Source organism: Manihot esculenta, chromosome 13 (assembly GCF_001659605.2).
Source record: "Manihot esculenta cultivar AM560-2 chromosome 13, M.esculenta_v8, whole genome shotgun sequence".
Taxonomy (NCBI): domain Eukaryota; kingdom Viridiplantae; phylum Streptophyta; class Magnoliopsida; order Malpighiales; family Euphorbiaceae; genus Manihot; species Manihot esculenta.
Genome location: NC_035173.2, coordinates 27,826,873 through 27,850,899, shown reverse-complemented (window position 1 = coordinate 27,850,899; position 24,027 = coordinate 27,826,873). Strand labels below are relative to the sequence as shown.

Below are 24,027 nucleotides of genomic sequence, written 5' to 3'. Positions count from 1 at the left end.
GATAGTCAACTCTTTCAGACGTTGTGGTTTTATTACTGCTATAACAAGAGAATTAGATGGGCATGCCTTTAGGATGGAGTTGTCATCGGTTCCCTGGCCTAAGTGATCGCCTCATCCTTGAAGCATTGACATGATGTGAAGCAGTTTCCTTGGTCATTTCGAGAGGTTTTCAAAAGGTTGTAATTGAGAAGATTCTTTTAATGTTATTCGTGCAATTCAAGGAGGCAACAACTCTTCTTCTATTAGTGGTCTTATTGCTAACATCAAGCACCTTATTACTAATCCAACCTTCTTCTTTTTTCGATATGTCAACAAAAAATAGAATTCTATAGCTCATAACTTGACTAAAAAACACCTATTGATGGTCCTCTCTATTGTAATCCTTTAGTCCAAGTTAACTTTGTTATTACTTTTACGGCTAAGGCTAATTCTAATTAATAAATCATGCTTTTAAAAAAAATACAAAGCAATTGCAAAAAAAAAAAAAAAAAACTCATAATAAACTTTAACATAAGTAAAATATTTTATTATTAAGCTCCTCTTGGATGCTAACTGTATGAATATTTTTCATAATCGTATAATAAATTAAAGGGTTCTATCCTCCTTTTCAAAAAAAAAAATATTTTATTATTATAAAAAATAAAAAATATTAATAATTTTGTAATAAACATTTAACAAATCCAATCTTTTACTCGTAGAAAAACCGAACCTAAAAATCCATCATAAGGTAGGACGAGCGGCCAGAGCCACACGAACAAAACCCGCCAAATTTCACATCGCATAAGGGAAACTCCAAAAGACAATATTCACATTTCGCAACTGATAAAATCTACCCACAACCACTTCTCTTTTAAAGCCTTTCATGGCGTCTATGCTCTCCTCTCACTCTAATCTCTCTTTATCTTCTTCTCCTCCTCTAATTCCTCACTCTCGCAACCTCAGCTTCCTCTCTAAACCCTCTGCTCTCTGTTTCAGAACCCGAAACCGAAGGCTGCGATCTCTATCTGTCTTCGCTTCTTCCGCCTCTCTTGAAGCTCTAATCTTCGATTGCGATGGAGTCATTTTGGAATCAGAGCACCTCCACCGCCAAGCTTACAATGATGCTTTTGCTCATTTTAATGTCCGTTGCTCTTCTCAGCCTCTCAATTGGGATCTCGAGTTCTACGATCAGCTCCAGAATCTCATTGGTGGCGGCAAACCCAAAATGAGATGGTCCTTTGCCTCTTTTCTCTCCTTAATTCTCTGGTTATTTTATTCTTTTTCTTTTTCTTCTTATTTTTTTTTAGTTAATTGGGCTAAAGGTACTTTAAGGAGCATGGTTGGCCTTCTTCCACTATCTTCGAGACGCCTCCGGAGGATGATGAGAGCCGCTCCAAGTTAATCGATACTCTTCAGGTTTATTTCTTCTTATTTCTTTTCCAATGAGGGAGGAGAGCAGAAGACTAAATTAAAGAGCTTTTTGTATCGAATTTAGGATAACTGAATTGTTCCTTTTTGTGCAGTTTGCTAATTTGCAAAATTCTTTCTATTTTTGTTGTTGTAGGACTGGAAAACTGAAAGGTACAAAGAAATAATCAAATCTGGAACTGTAAGGACTAAGGAGGCTTTTATATTTTAGACAAAAAAAATGGAGGCATTTATATCTTTTTACATTGTGATTTTCATGGCCGACTTATTTGTACTTTTTAGATTGTTTATTGGTTTGTATCTTTTTTATCAGGTGCAACCTCGACCTGGAGTCTTGCGATTGATGGATGAGGCCAAGGCTGCTGTAAGATAATAAATTACCCATTTTGCAAAATAAAATATTTGTCATGGTACATTGTCCATTTCAATTGGTAGTGCTTGGCTATGCATCTCTTGATCATTTTGATTCTATAACTAAACCAATGTTATAAACCATCTTGTATATAGCTCTATGAATCTTGATTAAATGCAATATATGATGTATTGATAAAAAAAAAGTGTGCATTGACATTCGAGTACAAAATATTAAATATAATGTCAATAATATATTGGTCTGAAATCATATAGAATAAATGTGAAACGTGAGTTTCCTTTTTCATATTATTAGTTCCAATAAATTTATTTATCTATCATAACCTTATATAAATAAAATAAATGTGTAGAAGACTATAAGTATCAATAAATATATTATGTAATCTTTGTTTCTATCATATAACAGACTAAGTTTAAGAAAAAAAATATTGAGCTAATTCTTCTAAATTTCTTATTAATTGAAATTTATATGCTTATTAAATTTGACATTAATAATATCAAATCAACTGTGAAATTAGTTAAAATATCCTTTAGAAGTTTCTCTATTTTATTTTTATAATTTATCCAAACTTTTCAATGCACTTCAAAATAAATTTCTACATCAAGATAAAGTAATAGAATTATTCTTCAAAGTGAAATAAAATTTCTTATATTCAACATGAAAAAATTGAAAACATATAAAAATAAATTGAGAACATATAAAAACAAAAACTAAGAATAGTACATTTAGCAATTAGGCTCATTAAAAAACGTTAATCTAGTTAAATTTTTGGCGTAAAAGAAGGGTTCAAAGCTATAATTTATTTATTTATTTTTTTTGAAAGTGAGCTATAGTTTAATTTATTATGCACTTTACGGGTGCAAAAAATTTGAATGTAGGGTGCTATGGCCTCTGGCCCACCCTCAGCCCCCTCCGTCATTGACTTGATTATTATGGGTTCTGAGAACATCTCTTTCCATTTTGTGATTACTGGATTTTCTTTTACCTTACATTTTCCTGTTATGCTATAGTTATTGGGAACTTCTCGTTTGCTAGGTCTTATATGCTTATGGTTCTCATTGATTTGTCTACTTGCTATTGTAGGGAAAAAAGTTAGCTGTTTGCTCTGCTGCAACTAAAAGTTCAGTCATACTCTGCCTTGAGAACCTTATAGGAATTGTAGGTCCATTCTGTAGCACCATAAAGTTAAAACAAGCGTCCTTGTTTTTATGTTTCACAAATCTCTGTTGATTCCTTATTTTGTTTTCCCCTTGTTGTAGGAGCGTTTTCAAGGTCTTGACTGCTTCCTTGCAGGTATTTGTTGTATTCTAAAATGCAGTAGTAATTTTGGTCATAGTGTATGTAGTATGCTACTATAAATGACATCATTTAGGCTATTTAATCTTGTATTTCCATATGAACATACATATCTACAGTTCAGAGACTTAAAAATATTTAATGGTTGAGGAAAATTTGTTGCTTTATTCAATTGTTTTTAGTTTTTTACTGCAAATTTCAGTAAAGATTCCACCCTTTTCTATCTGGGTTATATGCCCATCGCCTAGTCCATTCTCGTCAAATAGGCATCTTCTGTTTTTATGAGTTTTGCACATTCATCATATGAATTTTTTTCCTTTTTGAAAAGTTTGTGTTTTTCTATTTCTTTTTCTTTTCTTCTTTCTTTTTCTTTTGATGGTTCTGACAGTTATGCTTTTCATTTGCAGGTGATGATGTGAAGGAAAAGAAGCCTGATCCATCTATTTATCTGACTGCCCTTAAGGTAGTTAACATGGTAAAATGAAATGATAATTTACACATTTGAAGTACGAAACAAATAAAAACCAAATGAAAGAAATGGAAGAGCAGCAGGAGCACAATTTCTCTATGTTTTTGGAACTATCAGGATCTGATCTATAAAATTTTATTCCATGCAGAGGCTAGGTGTGTCCGAGAAAGATTGTTTAGTGGTGGAGGATAGTGTCATTGGTCTACAGGTAGGCACTCGGAGAACTATATATATATTTTTTTATTTTGATCTTTTAAAGAAATCTTGTTGGGTTCCTAAAATAGTCAAATTCTAGCAACAGTCACTTATTCAAGAAATAAACCTGTTTCAATTTAAGCCCATTTCACATTTAGAGAATGCAGATTGGTTCAAAGAACCATATAATGAATTGTTAAGTTCTTAAAAGAAAAGCAAGGAAAAAAAAATATCAAACCTTGTTGTTTATGCAGGCAGCAACAAGAGCTGGGATGTCATGTGTGATTACATATACACCTTCAACGGCTGACCAGGTTAGTTCTTCCAATCATTCAATGTGTAGCTATCCTAAGCAAGACATTTGTTTGCAGATGTTGGAAACTGATTTCTAGATAGTTGATTTCATCTAATGTTAGCTTATAATCAATTCAGGATTTTAAAGATGCCATTGCAATTTACCCTGACCTAAGTAATGTGAGGTGAGCATTCTATTGAATTTAACACATAATTCCACCCTTTTTATTCTGCAGTTGATATTCATTCATTTTGTTATTATCAACTATACAGATTAAATGACTTAGAGTTACTGCTTCAAAATGTTGTCGCTGCCAGCTAGGAAATTCACCACATTGCTTGGAATTGATTTCTTAATTTTTGCAGCTTTATGAAATTTTATCTGTTTGCCCAAAAACCATCATTTGAAGGTATTAAAATTAAAATTTTATTTCAAAGAATCTTTGTTTATCCCTGACAGAAATTAAATTATAAACAAGAAAGCATTTCTGAATCCTGTATTTATTTATTTATTTTTACCTGAAAAAAATTATTCTTATAGATTCTTACCTTTTCTTTTTCTCTCTGCTTGTAAAGTTCATATCCATTAATCACGAGATGTATGATCTAGTGCCAGGAGGATCTTGTGGAGTTTCATTCCTATACCTAATATTCACTTTGTACACGTTCTTTGAGAGTTTCGAACTAAATCGAAAAATCATATCAAAATGTTAAGAATAGTAATAAATTAAATTTATTTTACAGTTTTAATTCTTCATTAAGAATCGTAATAAATTAAACTTATTTTGCATTTTTAATTCTTCATTAAATGAAACTTATTTTGCAGTTTTAATTCTTCCTAATAAAGATTATATATTTAATAACTAACTTTAAAACTTAAATGGTATTTCAAATAACAACTTTTCATGAAAAAATTGCTTTAAGAATTGAAAATTGGAATCAAAATCATGTAAAATTAGAACTTAAACAACAAAAAATCAAATCGAAATTGAAATCAAAACCGTATCAAATTCATTTTCAATTAAAAAAATAAACCACAAATTTAAATAGGCGCTAGTTATAACATAAGATACAAGTAGGATATTTCAGTTGTTTGTAAAAGAACCCAAGTTCATTTGCTGTTGCTGCATTGAACTATCAACATTGTATTAAGCCCAATCTTGTTATGCTCTATTCTATTTGATTTTCATGGTTTAATTTCTGTAACTAATAAATTGTTGGTTTAGCAAATTGCTGGCGTTCTTGTTACATGTTTATTGGCGAAGGAAAAATGGCGATGCCCTTTTTCTTTTTCTTTTTCTTTCCCAATTTTCTCCCTTGTTTTCCTTTTTAAATAACCATTATTATCCATAAAATATTATAAAAAAAATTACTTTATATCCATAGAAAAATTTATTAGTTAACTTATCAATTTTAAAAAATATATTAAAACATTTTTGACATTTTAAAAATCCTACTAATTAATTTCTCTAACAGTAAATATTAAAAAAATCTAAAATATTCTAAAAAAAATTTATTAATACTTTTTAAAAGCTTTATAATAAATATTTTTAAAATGTCAAAAACGTTTTAATATATTTTTTAAAATATATTTTTTAAAAGGGAAATTTACTTTTTAGTCCCTGAGGTTTAACGTAATTAACACTTCTGTCCCTCTATTTTGGCGACCCAACACTTAAGTCCCTCACTTTCTCTTCCGTCCAAATTCGTAGTCCTTCCGTCCATTTAAACCGTTTGGTCAAAGAGTCAAAAGTGAGAGGTGATAATTTTTTCCAGAAATACCCTTCTCTTAATGTGAAATTCCTTTTTTTTTTTTCTCTTTCATGCTTTCTCTCTCCAGTTGCAGAAGAAGAAGAAGAAGAAGAAGAAGAAGAAGAAGAAGAAGAAGAAGAAGAAGAAGAAGAAGAAAGAAGAAAGAAGAAGAAGAAGCTGCTGCAGAAAGAGTAGGAAGAAGAAGAAAAAGAAGAAGAAGAAGAAGAAGAAGAAGAAGCTGCTGCTGTAGAAAGAGTAGGAAGAAGAAGAAGAAGAAGAAGAAAGAAGAAGAAGAAGAAGGAAGAAGAAAGAAGAAGAAGAAGAAGGAAGAAGAAAGAAGAAGAAGAAGAAGAAAGAAGAAGAAGAAGAAGAAGAAGAAGTTGCAGAAAAAGGAGGAAGAAGAAGAAGAAGGTTAATTTTGTCAATTCACGTGTCCCAAACGGCTATTTTGGACGGAAGGACTACGAAGTTGGACAGAAAAGAAAGTGAGGGACTTAAGTGTTGGGTCGCCAAAATAGAGGGACAGAAGTGTTAATTACGTTAAACCTCAGGGACTATAAAGTAATTTTCCCTTTTTAAAATTAAGAGATTAACGAATAAATTTTTCTATATATAAATACAAAATAGTAATTTTTCCAATATTATAAAATGATATATTGCTATCATTATAATATTTTTACTTGTCCATATCTTTATTTATTCACCAAAGTTTTTGTTAAAGTCTTTTTGTTTTTTTAACCAAATGCATACTGCGTTAAATTTTTTAAATATTCAAGTGGGCTAGCACAATTATATTAAAGACTAAAAACAAGTCCCACCTATAAGAATACAAAACCATCTAGAAAGTCCAACCCAAATAAAACCCAATCCAACTCAAATAAAGCCTAATCTAGCCCAACCAGATGAGACACTCCAGAATCATCTATCCACTGACCAGTAGCACCGTTCATCTTCGGCGTGCACCGCACCGTCCTTACCAAACCCAGCTAAATTGCCGTTCATCCCATCCATCCATCGTACTTCCTAGATCATAGCAAAACCGCCACCATCACGCGATGAAGCAACCACTGAGACAAAAGCAAGAAAACCATAGACAACCCAGCAGAAACAACCATGCAAATTCGAAAAGGACTTCCCTGAGTCGCCTATGTTCTTCGCTGATTGTGTCCACTAGAAAACAAACTAGTCCATGGTACTTTTGAACTGAGTCACCTTACAGAACTAGGCACAGAGCTCAGGCACCAATTATCACCAGCCCGCACCTATTCCTATGAGCACCAACCAACCAAACCAGAGATACAGAAAACTCTTCTCAACAAAAGCAAACCAAAAACTCTTAAACCCAAATATCAAAAAAATAAAAAAAACCTATGTATAGAGCTGAGGCAACCTCTGCCAAAAGGCAGATGAGCCTCTTTGCTCCATCACAGGCTCCTTCTCAGACTCTTAGCTCCCGTTGGAGAACTTTTCGCTTTTCCTCTTCATGGAATCTTAGAAGGATACCAAAATCTGTTGCTTGAATAAATATTTGCTTGATAGACAAAACTAAAATTTCATGTAGTTAATATGTGAAAATTTTAGGTGCTACTTAATTTTCAGTTGATGATAATTTATATATTAATATTTATCAAACTTATAACTATTTATAATTTGAAAATCACTTTTTTCCAAAGCACCAATAATGTTAGAACTTTATCATATACAAGCTGACATATAGAATCGGATTTTATTGTGAGCACACTTATAGATAATGATTTTAATTTAAATTTAGTGATTGCGATTTTTATGAATTTTATATTTTGACAGAAAAAGAAAGACATATAGGATTATGCCACCATAGTGTTAAATTCACCATTGGATTTATCCAGACTTCTTGCATGTCTTGACCTTTCCACTACAAAAGCCGCCATTAACTATTGACAAACTGAGATTTATGCGTATATATCATTTACTCACCCAATTGCATGACCATGATGAGCTGCTGCTTCATTTTCTTAATAGAAGCTTTCATTTCTCAAGAAACACACATATGAGACCAGACAGACACTTGAAGGAGCTTACATGGGGACTTGCAAATAATAAACACCCATTTCTAGGGATAATTAGACAAGATGTAGTAATGGGAGATTCTGCAAGCTTGCCTGAAGAATTTATTGAGCACATCAATGATAGAGGATTGCTATCAAGTTGGTGTCCGCAAGATCAAGTGCTTGCACATCCATCAGTTGATGTGTTCCTAACTCATTGTGGCTGGAATTCTATGGTGGAAGCTGTTAGTCATGGCATGCCGGCAGTCTGCTGGCCTTTCTTCGCCGATCAACATACTAATTGCTGATATGCATGCACCAAATGGGGGATTGATATGGAGGTTAATCACAATGTAAATAGGAATGAAATTGAAGGTGCTGTTAAGGAGATGATATGTGATATTTTATGTAGAGAAAATTTTATTTATAATAAATATTTATTTAATATTATATATGATAAATATAAAATAAATATATTTTTAATATAAAATTTAATTATATATTTATTAATATAAAATTTTAGAGTCTACATTATAATTTGTTATTAACTTTTTTATACTTAATTTAGTATTCTTGAAAAAAATTTAGTTTTATTATAAAAATTTAAAATTTAAAATATAAATATAAATTAATATAAACGTTTAAATTTTTTTTATCCAAATGTTTTAAGAAATAATTCTACGTAATATAACACATGAATTAAAAAATTTTTAATTCAAATTGATTAAAGTAAATAATTAAAATTAAGACAAATATGAAAAAATTAACTTTATTATCTATGGTTTTAAAATTATAATATAAATATGAAAAGTGTTAAACCGTTTCAATTTTTTTTGTTTAATAGGCTTTTTAATATCACATTAATTTTACAATTGAAGATGCAACGAAATTTTATGTCAATAAATTTTTAAAAAGCTCCTTTTTTCTGATCAGAGATCATAATTCTCATCCTAAATTGGTTCCATGCTGCTCAGCAGCATCGACAGGGCTGTACTCCATATACTTGGAGCAACATTGTCGATACAAACAATAATGACGACGATTCCAGCAATCTTAATATAGTTTCCACCTATTGTGTTTCCTGCAACTGATTGTCTTGGCAAAATAGTTGACAAGAAATGACAAATCACAATGAAGACATCAACCACAGTATCATTTATGATGATGAAATGGCAGTGCATATGACAACAATAAGTCACATTTTGTGTGAAGACAGCAGCAGCGAAATCATGTCAAACGAGCTAAGATGAATGTCGTGTAAAGAAATAGTAACAATAATGAACGAGATCACTACATTTCATGAGTCGGTTTTAATCATGCAGTGACGGTGCAATTTACTGAATGTTCTGCAACCTTTGATTCACTAGCAAGCCCACAATATGAAACAATTATGGATACAATTTCATATTGGCCATCATCAGTAGCACTATCCAAGTACAGGAAGATGGCACTTAACATATAATTTAACAAATTAAGTTAAAGACTTACTCCAGTAAGTCCATCCACACATTGACCGAAACAAGGGATTCTTAGCATCAAAGTCAGGATTGATCAACTTCATTTTGCCTTCGTCTTGAAACCATGTGCTCTAACTTCTGCAAGGAAAAACAAAACAATTTATGTATATGGTTAATTAACTTTCCAAGTGGAGAACTGGATCGCATGTTAATCAACCATATGAAAATATAGGCCTAAATGCCTGCTCAGTTTAGTTGATACAAGGAAAGGTAGCAGAATTCCAGCAAACACTGGATATAGCATGCACATATACAGTCAAAAAAGTTGTTCAAAATATTGACTGATTAAGGAAAGCATCCATTTCTTATTCTACTAGCTCTTCTTTCTTGCTGTATAGTAATGGGATGATAAAATTTGAAGAACAATCCAATTAATTTAACCCTCACACAAATCAGCATACAAAATATGCTGAGGACTGCAAATATAAATATTTCTTTTATACTTTTCACAAAAAGTAGGTCAACCTATCGCCAACCACATAAGCCATATTTTCTTCTGATGAATTACTCAGTGCTCTCTGTGCAAAGAATAGCAGATTATGCACTCCTAAACATGTGGGAACCACCTGAAAATTGTGAAATGTAAATCCCATGTTCATGTGAGAGAGGATGCATTATTTTGATATTTTCTAATACAGCTAGAGCATTGAATATCACTCCCTTACAGGAAAGTTTCAGTCTTGGAACTGCTTTAACTATGCAAGCATAATGCAATTAGTACTGGGAAAGATACAAAGATCAGTTTAACCTTTGGTTGCTGAACACAAGATTTGCAAGCTACAACTGTCATTCAGTGTTATTTTGTCAATAAAATTGAGTGTAGACGCATGAATTTAATTTCCTTTATAGCCTTGCAGTATTATATCAACATACCTGCTCAGTATATGGCAAATACTTCCCATCAAATGTCACAACAACACGTTCTTTTCCATCCACCCCTTTCACTTTATCAACAGAGCAGTAGAAGTCTATGGCTGACATGCTGACTCCAAAGAAAAGTAGGTGACAAAGTGAACGAGTGAATTAAATCGATACCAAATAATTTCATGCCTAGATGCACATGCATAAACATGCTTACATTCAACCAACACATGCGGGTAACATGATCATTCCCCAAACAAGATTTCCTAAGCACTTGAATGCATAATTGCTACACGGCCAATGTAATGCTTATACATTACATAACTTATTCTCGGGTTTGGTAGCACAAATATTATTTTCTTGTAATGTAATACCAATTACATAATGTAATTAGTACTGCTTTAAATAAATTAATGCTCATACAGACAACAATTTACGTAATCATGATTACCTTTTCCTTTTTTAGTTTATTACTGATTTTTACTTCAAATTGTTCCCATTGTTGCCACCAACAACAACAAATAAACTACTGAATATAGGGGAAAAAATTTTGGTGTTACATATATTAACTTCTACTTTTGCAACCAAACATCGGATTAGAATTGCCATATACTAGATTCTCATTCCATTTGTTTTTAGTTATACTGCATCCTACCAAAAAACATCAACACATCATCAACACATCTGCAACAACACAAAGAATTGTATCATACAAGAGGCAAATACAAAGGAACCTTGGAATCCACTCCTAGCCTCAAAATAAAACAAGGAACTTAATTTAGCATGCATGGACCATGGTAAGAGCCAAGTACAGAATATTCTATTCAAAATCATATCTTGATATTTGGGGCCTGAATTTCAAAGAGTAAGGCCGACCAAACAAGAAATTACGATCACATAATTCACCTGAGCAAGCAGTGTTAAGACTTGCAATTCCTATTTTAAAATCAAAGTTAGGATTCAAAAAAAAAAAAAAAGCAAAGAAAAGAAATAAGAAAAAATCATGATAATTAAATCTCACATGCCATCACCAAACTCCTCATTGATAATTTCCTTTATACTTTCACCAAAATGCATAACAGCTTCATTCAACCTACAAAAGAAAATGTCCAGAAGATATTAAATGAATAATTAACTTAGAAAGTTAGGATTTTATGAAAAAAAAAAATGATAGTTAAAATAGACAAACTTAAAAAAAATAACAAATTCCTTGATCCATGAGCTTGAATTACCAATGAGCATTTCTAAAATCTTGACAAGTAGATTCTACAAGTATAAAAAGGAAACAACAAGAAAAGTACTAAAACAATAGGAGCCGGAATTTGAGTATCAACAACAAATGAAACCTTTGAAAGTGAAACAAGCAAGCGAATTGAAATAGTGAGAAAAGCATAAATCCCACCTGTAAACGGTTGGTTCTTGGATCAAGTTAGGGTCATAGGACCTCAGGGGTGGTTTAGTCATCTCCTGAAGCAGATCATCGGTGAGTTCAGGCAGCGCAGCTCGTAGCCTTGGGCCAGTATCGGGCTTGAGTTGAGCCTGGCGTCTCAGTAACTGAGCAACGTAGACGTTGGTGAGGCCAGTCTCCGCAGCAATCTGAGTGTAGGACTTGCAGGATCTCCTTTTGACAGCCATTAGGCGGTTGGTTATCTCGATTTTGGCCTCTACCATTTTAGAAGGACTCGTCATGTTCGACATTTCTCTGTTTCCTGTGGCTACTCTGCAACTGATAGAACCTCCACAGAACGGCCACAATTATATTAAAAGAAAATTACTAATTAATCCTGAAAAAATTTATTGAAATCACTAAAATATTTAAATGTTTTAAAATATCTATTAATAAATTTTTCTATTAATTTTACTTAATAAAAAAAATTAACTAATAAATTTCTCTATATTATAAAATTAAATATAATTTTTTTATATTAAAAATTTTATATAATTTATTATCATAATAATTTATAATATAGTCCTAAGTTTAATAAAATTCATACTTTAATAATTTTTAAAATTTTATTTCATTAACAATATGTTTTTTTTATTAAAATTTATTATTCAACTATAATAATTTAATCATTCAAATTTTATTTTTATAATAGTTCAATCACTTTAATTTTAATAATTTATAATAATTTATTTTTTATATTTTTAATAATTATAATAATTTAGTCTCTTTAATTTGAATTAATTTTTTAATTTACGATTAAATTAATAGTAAATTTAAGAAAAAGATTATTTTATTAACAAAATAAAAATTTAAAACTATATTATTTAGTATTAAAAAGTGGAGATTAAATTGTGTTTTATTAAATATTAAGAATTATACTATAAATTATTCTATTCTATTAAAAATAATATTCACATATTTAATTATTTATACCTTAGCATACATAGAAAAATTATTAAATTATCATTAAGGAGAATTTGATAAAAAAAAAAAAAAAAAATCCTAAAGGCTCAACCTCCATCATCTACTGCTTTAAAAGCAAGTGTGAATGATGCTTTGCTTGGATGGAGAGAATTGGAGAGAAAAGAAAAAAATTTAATTACTTTAAATTCTCTTATTCGAATAACTAATATAAGAAAGAAAAAAAAGGAGAAAAGAAGAGAAGTTGTATTTATCTTTCCTCTAAAATGAGCTCAAAATATTTTCCATCAAATTGGTGGAAAATAGAGAAAAAGGGAGAGAATTAAGATTTTTTTTGTGTTGAAAAATCCTTTAATACCCTTTGGTTTAAAGCTTCTCTTTTTAAAATTGTAAGGGTATAATAGTTATTTTATCTTTTTTAAGAGAGAAATTATATTTCTCTCATTTCCTTCTAACAACTTATCTAAACAATAAGAAGAAAAATAAATTTCTGTTCCTTTCTTTTCTCTTAATTTCTCCTCATTTTCGTAACACGATTAAGGATCCAAACAAAGGGTAAGGATTTGCAAGGCCAGGATTCTTCTATCTTTGAGAAGAGGGGCAATGAATTTGGCTAGTGGAGAGTTTCATTCCACCTCAATGACTTTCTTGCTATAATTTTTATATAATTTGGATTTCTTTTACAGATTCGATGATTCTTTATGAGGTGTTAATCTAAATATATATTCTTGATTTGTCATGTGTGGCAGTATTGTTTCGGTGTTTATTCCAGTCATATGGTTTGGTATCTAAATTATCCCCTCTAGCCGATTATTATTAGAGCCAGCACAAAATAGGTCGACACAATACGAACAATATTTAGTTTTAGTCTAATAAATTTTAAAAGTATACGTAATTTTTCAAAAAAATAATGAATTACTCGTCATTAGAGTATTGAAAACATCCTTAAAGATTTTCTATACTAAAAAATGGACTAATGCGATATGAACATAGTTTAGTTTTAGTCCAATAAACTTAGAGATATTTGTGGTTGTCAAAAAAAAAAAAAAAAAGGATTATTTGCTACTGGAGTATTGGAAACCTTCTTAAAAATGCTCTACGCTAAAAAATGAGTTAACGTGGTGCGAATAAAATTTAATTTAAATCGAATAAATTTCAGAAATACTTGTGGTTTTCTAAAAAAAAATAATAAATTACTCACCACTAGAGTATTGAAAACCTCCTTAAAACTCCTTTATACTATGTTAGACTAAAAATGTCATGACATCATTTCTTATTTTCATCAATAATTATTTCCGATCCTGTATTGTGTATTTTTAATTCAAAGTTCTTTTATTATACTTTTGTTTTAAGGTAATTTAGTCTTTTACATAGATTAACCGCAGATAAGCAAAAAAAAGGAGGATGTCAAACTTTTGTACCGTAATTATCAAAATATACAAATGTTTAATTAATCAAAGCAAACCTTGAGGATTCTAGAGTAATTCTCCATTTTCCCCCTTTTTCAATTGAATAAGTAGTATTTAGTTTCTATTTTTTACTATAAGTTTAAATAAATATGCAACAGAATAAGTTTGAAAATTATTTATAATTTATTATTTTTATAGGATACAAAAAATATTTTAAATTTTATTCCGTACATTTAAAATATTTGTTCTACCTTATAAAAATAAATAAAATAAATTTTTAAAAATGATTTTTAAAAGTAATTTATAATTTTCGAATATTATAATTTTCAAATTTTTGAAAAGTAAATATAGATTTTAAATAGATTTTATATATAAATAAATGAATTTCAATTATTTTCATATTAAATTTATTATATTATTATATATTGAAATACATATATATATATATATATATATATATATATATATATATATATATATATATATATAAAACTACTGGATAGATAATTAATTTTAGTTAAAATAGATAATTTTATTTAAAATTGTATGGGGACTTGAATTACTAAAAGATAATAATTTTATTTGATAATTATAAATATAATAAAATTCAATAAGATCTATATAATTTAGATCGTAGTTATTGATTTGTTTAAATAAATACCTAATAAAAAAGTAATTTAGAGATTATTGTAATTTTAAAAATGAAAAGGGCGAGAATAATAAAATTTTTCATAGCGTACTTAAATTTTTTAAATTATTTATAATAACATTTAATTATTTAAGTAGTTAATAATTTTATTTTTTAAAATTTAATTTTTATAAAAAGTGATAATTTTATTCTATAAATTAATTTTAGTTAATTAAGGAAATTTGAATAGATGATCAAAGATAATTATTTATTTTAAAATAATTATGATTATAAATGATTAATAACAAATAATTATTTTTTATAAAAATGATATTTTGTAGATTAAATTTGAAAATTTTTAAATAATAAATTTAATTTAATTTAATTAATAAAACTGTAATTTAAATCTGAGTGGAACTCATTCTCTACTCTTTATAAAAAATTATAAAATTATTTTTATCTGTTTAAATTTATTTTATTCTCAAATTTTAGATTAGCTCGTGTTGAAATAGATTGATAAAAGATAAATTTTAGAATTTTGTAAACTGTTTGAAAATTTTCAAATGTGAAAAATATACTAGTAGAATTTTTGCATCAATTTTGAGTTATAAGATTTCAGATAATTCATAATATTACAACTCAGTTAATCAAGTTAATATATATTATTTAATAATTTTTTATTCGTATTTTATTTTTTTATCGTTATTTTAAAAAATTATTATACTCATAAATAAATATTATTTATTATTTAATATTTAATATTTTAATAGTATTATAATGTTTAATATTTTAATTATTAGCATTAAAATTTTATTTATTTTTTAATTATATTATAAATATTTTTTTTGGCTTTTTTGGTCGCTTTATTTGCAAATTTATGATAAAAATTAATAAATAATTTTTTAAGTAAATTTAAATATTATTTAATAAATTAAATTAAATTTATTAATATTTTATTTTTATGAGTTTTTCAAAATAATTAATAATAATTTATTACAATAATAAAATATCAAATTTTAATATTTATCAAATTAATATATTATATAAAAATAATAAAAAATAATAATTTTATGAGTAATCGGTGCAAAATAAATAACATTAAAGGTGAGATAAATTTCTTATATTATTAATTTTAAATTTAATTATAATAAATTTTAATTTTTATAATGTTAAATTATTAAATAACATTTTCAATTTAAAAAATAATATAACTTTTACATAAATAACTCATTTTACCTCTCAATTAATTTGAATAAAATTTATAAATATTAGGATTATAATCTACTTTTTACTAAAAATAAATTACAATATCATCTAATTTATTAAATATAGTAATAAAATATTAAATAATTTTAATAATAAATTTATTTAATTTTTTAAAAAATAAATTAAAATATTAAATAATTAAAATTAAAATATTTTTTATTATAATTTAAATTTATAATATATATTCACGAGTATAAAAATATGCAACGATTAAAATTAGTATTAATTAAAATATCTTATTCTATACACTCACATACTTAATTTAATGGTAAGTGTATATATAGTAAGTGTATCTGAATAAATATAAAAAATTTTAAATTTTATTTTTTTAATTTTTAATTTTTATTTAAAAAAAAAATCAATTCAAAAAATAAAACGTTAGACTCCTCAAATTTACTTATCAACACATTAACTGAAAATATTTTTATATTTTATCAATTATATTAAAATCCCTTCATTCGTTATTATTGGTAAAAGGATATCCACCTATTTTGTCCCTTTGTGCCATTAGTTAAATTACCCTATCTCCGCCTAGAGCACCCTCACGTCCGTTGCCAAACACAATTTCATACGCTGCAGCCCATTTTGATTTCTGGTGTTATCTAGAGCTGTATGGTTGAGTGGCTATGGTGTATTTCTCTAAATTGAAATGCTTTCTCTTTACAGTTTCTCACTCTCACTTCCACAGCTTTCTTTAATCTCCAATAACAACCCCACGCCTCTCCGTTCTCTCCGGTTACCACATGGAGAAACTCATTTTTCCAAGAAAACAATTTCTTGCACTGTTCATGCAGTAGAGAAAGATTCACAGCAGTTTGAGATAGACCCAGATAAGGCCAGGGAAGCCCTTAAGAAACTTGACCAGCAGCTCCAAGATCTCTCCAAGAAACAAGTCACCCCTCCAAAATTAAAAGGTAAAAATTTTAATTTCTCTCTAAATTTTTGCTTTGTAAGATAATTTCTATGCTCATGAAATGAAATGTTTTATTGTCAACCTGAAAATACAGCTTCAGAAATGAAAATAACAAGAGATCAAACTACAGAAGAAGTGCCTGTGCCGGAGATTTCAGGGTCTTTCCTAGGATTTTTTACTGCAGCTCTCTTTCTTTTTACAATTTTTTATAATATTCTATACATTACAGTGATTGAACCTTCCATAGAAAGAGCAGAATGGACTCCTACTACTGATCTGGAAACTCAAATCTCCTGAAGTAGCAATTCTGCAGCTGTTGCCTTAGGCAACTGATGTGAAGTTTCATGTGATGATCTGGGTGAAAGTAAATATTAGTGAAAAAACAAATGCTTAAAAAGCTAGTTTTTTATTTTTAATTTTTCTTATTAATTTATCAAAATAAAGCAAAAATTATTGAATGTTTTTTTATGTGCATGCTTTGTCTCGCTCACGTTTACGTAGCTATCTGTCAACGATTTTCATTGACAGATTTTACAAATAAAGATGAGAAAAAAAAATACACAAGATTCAATGAAATTTTCCTTTATAATCCAGAACTTCATCTATAAATCCATGGAAATCAATATAGGATGATCCTCCAATTCTTGTAGCTTTCTGCTTTCTTCTTCCATTCTAAAGCATTAATTTTCATTTTCTTTCCTTTCTCTCCTTCCATTATTTCCTCCACAAGTCTTTGAATCTCACTACGTTTAACATCATGGTTAATCTCCATGCCAATACCCCATTTTGTACACGAGTATCGACAGTTCATCGGCTGCTCATCGAAGAACGGCCAACAAAGCATAGGCACACCATTGCATACACTCTCCAACGTTGAGTTCTATCCACTGTGAGTCAAAAAAGCTCCAATTGATGGATGAGACAGTACTTGTTGCTGTGAACACCAATGTGCTATGAAGCCTCTTTCTTTAATCTCTTCAAATTACTCATGGGGCAAACATCCAGAGCTTCCCATCACCACACCAGGCCTAACAATCCACAGAAATGGGGCTTGCTGTTTGCGAGACCCCATGCAAATTCTTGAAACTGGTCCTCAGACATCACTGTTATGCTACCATAATTTACGTAGAGAACTGATTGAGATTCTTGCTTGTCAAGCCACTCAAGGCATTTGAAATCTTCCTTCCATAGATTGGATTTAAGAGATTTTGCAACTGGAAGAGGAGGCAAGTGTTTTTCTAACAAGGAAAGAGGACCTATAGAAAATATATGAGAGAAGTTGGCAGAAATTGCATCCAAGACTTGGATGTTCGAGCTCAGCAAATGTGTTGAAGATGATGGCGGAAGATTTCAGACAATTTTGAGCTTCATTACTCATGAAATTTAACATTATATCTTTAGGATCAGTGGTTCTAATCAAAGTTGGCATATCCTTAAGTCGAATGTTTTCTACACCTTCAATCCAATCCAGTGGCATTTCAAGACTCCCATCGTTCATGAAGTTATCATCTGGGCATTGGAAAATGAACAGAGTTGAAAAATTGAATCAGATTATTCGAATTTAATTAGAATTATTTCCAATGTTATTGAATTAGCGCATAATAAAAAATAAATAAATATATAATATGCTCAACCAGAAACACATAATATATAATATCCGAGCTGGAAAATTGTACCTTTGAAAGGAACAATGCCTCTTTTTATAAGCTCATCAAAATGGAGAAATCCAATGAGACCAATTGCAGAAGCAGTCCAAAACTGAACCTCAGGGATACCAAATTCATGTGCAGCTTCAATGGCAAAGCTCATCAACCCATCAGATATAATGCAACTAACAGGAGGCAATTCAGGTGATGAATTTAACTTCCTAAGTAACTCTCTGAATGGAATCGGACAATTCTTTTGAACTGAATCGCTTAAAGCCCAAATATCTTGAGTTGCATCTTTGTCTGAAGAAGGTAATCCATCAGGAACAGTCTCGAACCTAAAATCTATTACAGCCTTAACAAAGTTCAGCCCATTAGACTGAAGCAGACGTCTATGATTGAACTCAGTGTTAACAAAAGTTATGTGAAAACCTTAGCAGTGTAGGATTTTGGCTAGCTGCATTAGAGGGTTGACGTGACCTTGTGCTGGGTATGGAAGAAGAACTGCATGGGGTTTAATTTTGAGTGAACCCATGCTGGCTAAGGAGAATGAACTGGACTTCAGCTCAATCCTAGGCTTTATGCCCCTTAAATAGAGGGGTGTTACCCTAATCCTTTTTGTTTAATAATTAAAGAAATTTATTAATTAATCTTTATGTTATGGGAAAATATATTAATTTGCTATCTTAATTTTTTTTTAAATAGGGTTTGCTATTTTAAAAATATATTAAAATATTTTTAATATTTTAAAAAAATTATTAATTCATTTCTCTCAATAGTTTAACTCTTAATTATTATAAAAAAAGTTAAAAATACTCTCAATACAATGAGAATAGTCAATAAATTTTTTACGAAATTGAGAAATTAATTAATAAATTTTTTTAAATTATAAAAACTAAATAGTAAAACATTTAACGTCCAAAATTAAGAGATAAATTAATTAATAAAATTTTTAAAATATTAATAATATTTTAATATATTTTTAAAATTGAGAATTAATTTTTCTATAATATAAAAATTAAATAGTAATTTTTTTAATAGTTAATATACTTTTCATGCAATACCATATGATATTTTTGCCGGCCATTATTGTTCTATTCAGTCATCATTGAGTAGTCTGCTTTGTGTATTAAAGGAAAAAACAATTAATGGTTGGTGGGATTGTATATAATTATGATTAAACGTTTGCATGATGGAATATTACTAGGGATTCTGTATTATTTTCATCGTTTTATATTTTTATATTTTTATAATTGTGATTATTTATGTTTATGAAAAAAATATGAAATTTATTAGGAAAAATTCAAAGTAAACAAAAAAGATATTATTGGACGGATTCCCCGTTTAAAGGTCTGATTTGGAAAATATGGGTTGTTTCCTTCTTATTCTAGTTTATTTAATTGTTATCAATGTTTGAAGTGGAGGTATATTCAGCCTAATGATATGTGTAGGATGTTCACATTGTTTTGGTTTATGTTACTGTTCTTGGTGCTTATTGTGCGACTCTTAGGTCTAGTTTTTAGAGGAAACTTCTCTTTATCTTTCTCTCAGACCAGTTCTTCGCTTTTTATTGTGAATTTTTTTAATTTGTTTCATTTGCTTGTTGATTCTAAACCTCTGTCAATAGAGAAAAAGATCTCGACAGTGGAAGAGTACTCATTTGAGTGGCTACTTGAGGACGATCAATGGTTTCTCCGTAGCTTAGGGCTTGTCAATGTTTAGCCTATTAGGGTTTATTGTTTGGTAGCCTATTAGCCCATTTTTCAAATCCCATGTGAGATGAAGTTGACATGTTAAAAGATCATTTCTGCTTAAAAAACTTTATCCTTCACGTCATATGAAACTTCATTTCACTTGTTTGACTTTATCAAATGATATTCATATGTACAAGTTTGAAGAAGAAGCAAATATTATAATTTTATGGACAAATACACATCTTGGAAAGGAGGTTCTATAAATGTAAAAACTATGGAGTAAATGCAAACTAAAAGTCTTTTTTCCCTTTTGCTATGGATTAAAGAGTTAAGAGGTTCTATGGGAAAAAGGTTTGGGTAATCACTTGCCTTGTATGATAGTATTTGTTGTCTTACTATATAGAGAAGCAGTTGTTACAAGCTTTTTGCTTGGATAAATCTTAAGTTTATGAGACAAATTAATATTGTGATTATAGATGATGTGGCTGAAATGAAGTTGTATTGCGATTGGTTAATTTACAAGAAAAAGAAAATAAGACAATTCAATGGTAAATGAAGTTTTAAATATAACATAAGCCAGCAACAAAATAAGAGTTTAATAGAAGACCTTATCATTAAGTTTTTTCTTTTTTTAATCGAAAGAAAATAATTCATATTGAGATTGAATTTGTTGTATACTGAGCTTGTTGATGAACTCAAAAATTTATCAAAAATTTAGTAATTTAAATTGGATATTATGTAAAATTTGGATGTCAATTAGATCAAACTAAACTTATCTATTTATTTTGATTTGATTTCCATAAATTTTTTTCTTTTTATTTATATGTTAAGCAGGTTATTTATAAATAAAATAAAAAATATCACTTGTCCGTCCATCTACCCAATGTCACACCTCCCTCAAATTTAATTTTACATTTAGATGAAATTTATGCAAACTTTTAAATTTTAGAATAAATTGCTAATTAAAACATTTGAATGAAATTACGAAATTGTATAAACGTTTAGGTAGATATCCAAACTCATAGCAATCTAACAAGTTCTAATAAGGTTTATGGATGGACTCCTTCAATAAAAATAATTTACATTGACTATAAATTTTATTATTTTTATTGAACTGATGAGGGCAAGCATCAGATAATAAGGATTATTTATTTTAAATTAAATAATAAAAAAGAAAGCCCGTTCAAATTAAAAAAAATAATTATTTTTAAGTCAGTGAACGTAACGATAGAAAAAGTAAAAATAAATAAGTAATTAATATTTTAGTTAAATTATAATATTAAAAATGAAATAGTAAAATCTAATAAGTAGTATAATTATGTTGCATTGTAACAAATAAATTTATTTTTTTATAATTATTCATTTTGAAGAGAATAACAGAAAAACAAAGTTAGTTCATGTTGAAGGAAGATGAACAACAATCCATGAGCTCTTGAAGACAATGACAAAAATTTAAAAAAAAAAAGAAAAAAATTGATTGTTATCACTAATATCATACCATAAATAATTAAAAAAATATTATAATATATCATGTAACTCGACTGTAAATAAAAATTTTGACATAAATATAATATAAGTATGCAATAAAATAAGAGTTTAACTAAAGAGTTTATATGTTTTTATTTTTTTATCAAACGGAAAGAATTACTCATTACTATTGTATATATATATAAATTCTATAAATCAATTACAGTAGATTGAGTACCGTTATATTTGCCACTATTATTGTGGCATAAATATCCGTTTACTTATTTTTTAAAAAATAATTAAAAATTATTGTTAAAATTATAAATTTATTAATTATAAAATAAATTATTTATTAAAATATATTATTATCTATAATTAAAATAATATTTTTTATAATAATTTAAAATTATTATTTTAATAATAATTTTACAGTCGCCGTCAACATATACCTACAAAATCTAAAATCTAGTAATATAAATATGCATTATTTTTAGACTACTTTTTCATGAAAGGAGAAGAAAATTATTCGTTTAGTTAGAATTGTGAAATTTGAATTCAAAATAATTTTTTACAAAAAAAAAAAATTATCAAAAATGTAATATCAATAAATAAAATATTAAACAAAATCAATTAATTAATTTCGACAAAGCCTGGGAAAAATTATCCCGTATATATTTCTGAACCGTAAAAAACTGACAACTTATTTATTTAATGGCAAAAAATCTCCAATTTTTTGAATTTTAATTAAAATATAAAGGTTTATATAGTATAATTACTAAAAAAACAAAATTTAAGTTATTTATTAATAAATCATAAATAAAACAATAAAGAGAATATTTATATTTATTATTAAATTTGTTAAAAACACAAAAAAATAATAATATAATAATAATAATAATATAATAATAAAACTTTCTATTTTAAATATATTTTTTTATGGTTATTGAAGTGTAAAATCACATTTATATTTTAAATTTTATTTTTTAGTCAATAAAATTAAAACTTTAAAATTAATCTAAATTTTATCCAATATACTAAATTAAATTTTAAAAATTAAATAATTATTATAATATAGTCTTAAAGTTTTATTTGATTGATAAAATTTTTTTAAAATACTGTCAATTAACTTTAACAATGGTAGATTAAAAATAATTTATTGGCCATAGTATTTATAAAAAAAAAAAAAAAGGAAAATACAATATCAAACACGGAGCATGGTTATTAAACTTCAATAATTTCGCGTTTGAAAGCACGTGTTGTTAATATATTGGAAGTTTCATTTTTGTGCAATAGATAGTGATAGATGAATTGGAAGTTTCATTTTTGTGATTCTCATTTCTTAGGATTTCTACATAATTTCTCTTTATTTGTGAAAAATAATTTAAATATAAAAAATAATTTTTAATAGAATAATTTATAATTTATTATTTAATTTTAATTTTTAAAAATAAAAATATTAATAAAAATTTATATATAAAAATGTTAATAAAATTTTTTAAAAATAATTTATTTTTCTGAAAAGAAGGATTCATGAAGCAAATAAGCAGACGGCTACGAGACAATCACAAATGTTGGGATACATCATATGGCCCACCTATTATGATGAGGCAATTATAACAGTTGTATTTAATTAAATAAGTGCTAGATGACAAATTTATATGAAAGATTATATTATCTAATATCAAAATTTATTTTTAAAATATAAAATTATTTTTCAACAATTTATTTTTTTTTATCTAATTGAGATTGTATAGATATAGCCCTTTCACTTCGAATAAATCATTTATTAATTATAAGTTCTTTCTTTTTAAAAATAAAATTTTAATTAAAAATTAAAATTTTTAGTTCTATTATAATATTTAATAAAAAATAAATTGAATTTAAATAAGAATATCTAAAATATTATTCAAAATTTCAAATAAATTTGATGACCACTGAATTTTTTCACCCAAGTCTAAGATCAGACTCATGAATATAGCTGAAAGCTTCTAAGTCTCATCCAAGAGTTAGGTCCAGTCCGTTCAGTTGAAGGACCGGAATTCACCAAGATTTCTCTATCCGGTCCGTCCAACCTTCCGGCCCAGTAACTAGACCCCACTAAGCTCAGCCTTAATCCCATCTTTCAGCCCGGTCCGGAAGAGGGAAAGTGGCCAGCCCGTCCGACTAGTAGGTCCACCCGCAGGCGTACCAGGTGAGAATTAAATAGCCGTTACGTATGTAGCAAGAATCTGATCTCCTTGTACGTCCATATCCGTATGGCAGAGACACGTGACCCAACGACGGGAATTTCATTATACGTCACTAGCAGATAAAAGAAAAAGAATAAGAGGAAAAACAGGTTCCTCACAAGAGAAGGCTTCTTCTAAGTTGAGAAAACTCTTATAAAACCCTATTTTCTGGATCTCAAATTATCAAAATTAATAAGAAATAATGAATCAATCGAAT

The 24,027-nt window shown here is 28.1% G+C and overlaps 3 protein-coding genes, 1 long non-coding RNA gene and 1 pseudogene across 4 annotated transcripts; 2 read left to right on the top strand and 3 right to left on the bottom strand.

The window, feature by feature from the left end:
- Nucleotides 1–744: 744 nt before the first annotated feature.
- Nucleotides 745–4,530, top strand: LOC110629438 (haloacid dehalogenase-like hydrolase domain-containing protein At4g39970). Its single transcript, XM_021776408.2, has 11 exons — nt 745–1,212; nt 1,302–1,395; nt 1,544–1,588; nt 1,721–1,771; nt 2,864–2,938; nt 3,040–3,073; nt 3,484–3,539; nt 3,694–3,753; nt 3,995–4,054; nt 4,173–4,219; nt 4,308–4,530. Exons 1-11 carry the CDS (start codon nt 863–865, stop codon nt 4,354–4,356), a joined length of 921 nt encoding a protein of 306 aa, XP_021632100.1. The 5' UTR covers nt 745–862; the 3' UTR covers nt 4,357–4,530.
- Nucleotides 4,531–6,554: 2,024 nt separating this feature from the next.
- On the bottom strand, nt 6,555–8,270 carry LOC110630296. Its single transcript, XR_002490368.2, has 2 exons — nt 7,155–8,270; nt 6,555–7,054 (listed from the first exon to the last, which is right to left on the bottom strand). It is a non-coding gene; the product is annotated as an uncharacterized LOC110630296 (long non-coding RNA).
- An 812-nt stretch (nt 8,271–9,082) lies between these two features.
- LOC110629157 (cyanate hydratase) lies at nt 9,083–11,933 on the bottom strand. The gene is made up of 4 exons (XM_021776072.2): nt 11,594–11,933; nt 11,213–11,284; nt 10,204–10,312; nt 9,083–9,408 (listed from the first exon to the last, which is right to left on the bottom strand). Exons 1-4 carry the CDS (start codon nt 11,887–11,889, stop codon nt 9,355–9,357), a joined length of 531 nt encoding a protein of 176 aa, XP_021631764.1. The 5' UTR covers nt 11,890–11,933; the 3' UTR covers nt 9,083–9,354.
- A 4,501-nt stretch (nt 11,934–16,434) lies between these two features.
- LOC110630279 lies at nt 16,435–17,191 on the top strand. The gene is made up of 2 exons (XM_021777688.2): nt 16,435–16,776; nt 16,870–17,191. The coding sequence occupies exons 1-2, from the start codon at nt 16,512–16,514 to the stop codon at nt 17,070–17,072; spliced, it is 468 nt and encodes a 155-aa protein (XP_021633380.1). The 5' UTR covers nt 16,435–16,511; the 3' UTR covers nt 17,073–17,191.
- Nucleotides 17,192–17,342: 151 nt separating this feature from the next.
- LOC110629252 lies at nt 17,343–18,959 on the bottom strand (annotated as a pseudogene).
- Nucleotides 18,960–24,027: the final 5,068 nt, after the last annotated feature.

Excerpts from the sequence above, each read along its gene's own strand:
- LOC110629438 (XM_021776408.2), top strand. The coding sequence starts at position 863 with ATGGCGTCTATGCTCTCCTCTCACTCTAATCTCTCTTTATCTTCTTCT. Across the intron at positions 2,939-3,039 it reads TTGAGAACCTTATAGGAATT|GAGCGTTTTCAAGGTCTTGA; the intron begins GTAGGTCCATTC and ends CCCTTGTTGTAG. Across the intron at positions 3,074-3,483 it reads TCTTGACTGCTTCCTTGCAG|GTGATGATGTGAAGGAAAAG; the intron begins GTATTTGTTGTA and ends TTTCATTTGCAG.
- LOC110629157 (XM_021776072.2), bottom strand. The coding sequence starts at position 11,889 with ATGTCGAACATGACGAGTCCTTCTAAAATGGTAGAGGCCAAAATCGAG. Across the intron at positions 11,285-11,593 it reads CAAGAACCAACCGTTTACAG|GTTGAATGAAGCTGTTATGC; the intron begins GTGGGATTTATG and ends TTTCTTTTGTAG. Across the intron at positions 9,409-10,203 it reads ATTTGCCATATACTGAGCAG|AAGTTAGAGCACATGGTTTC; the intron begins GTATGTTGATAT and ends TTTTCCTTGCAG.
- LOC110630279 (XM_021777688.2), top strand. The coding sequence starts at position 16,512 with ATGCTTTCTCTTTACAGTTTCTCACTCTCACTTCCACAGCTTTCTTTA. Across the intron at positions 16,777-16,869 it reads CACCCCTCCAAAATTAAAAG|CTTCAGAAATGAAAATAACA; the intron begins GTAAAAATTTTA and ends CTGAAAATACAG.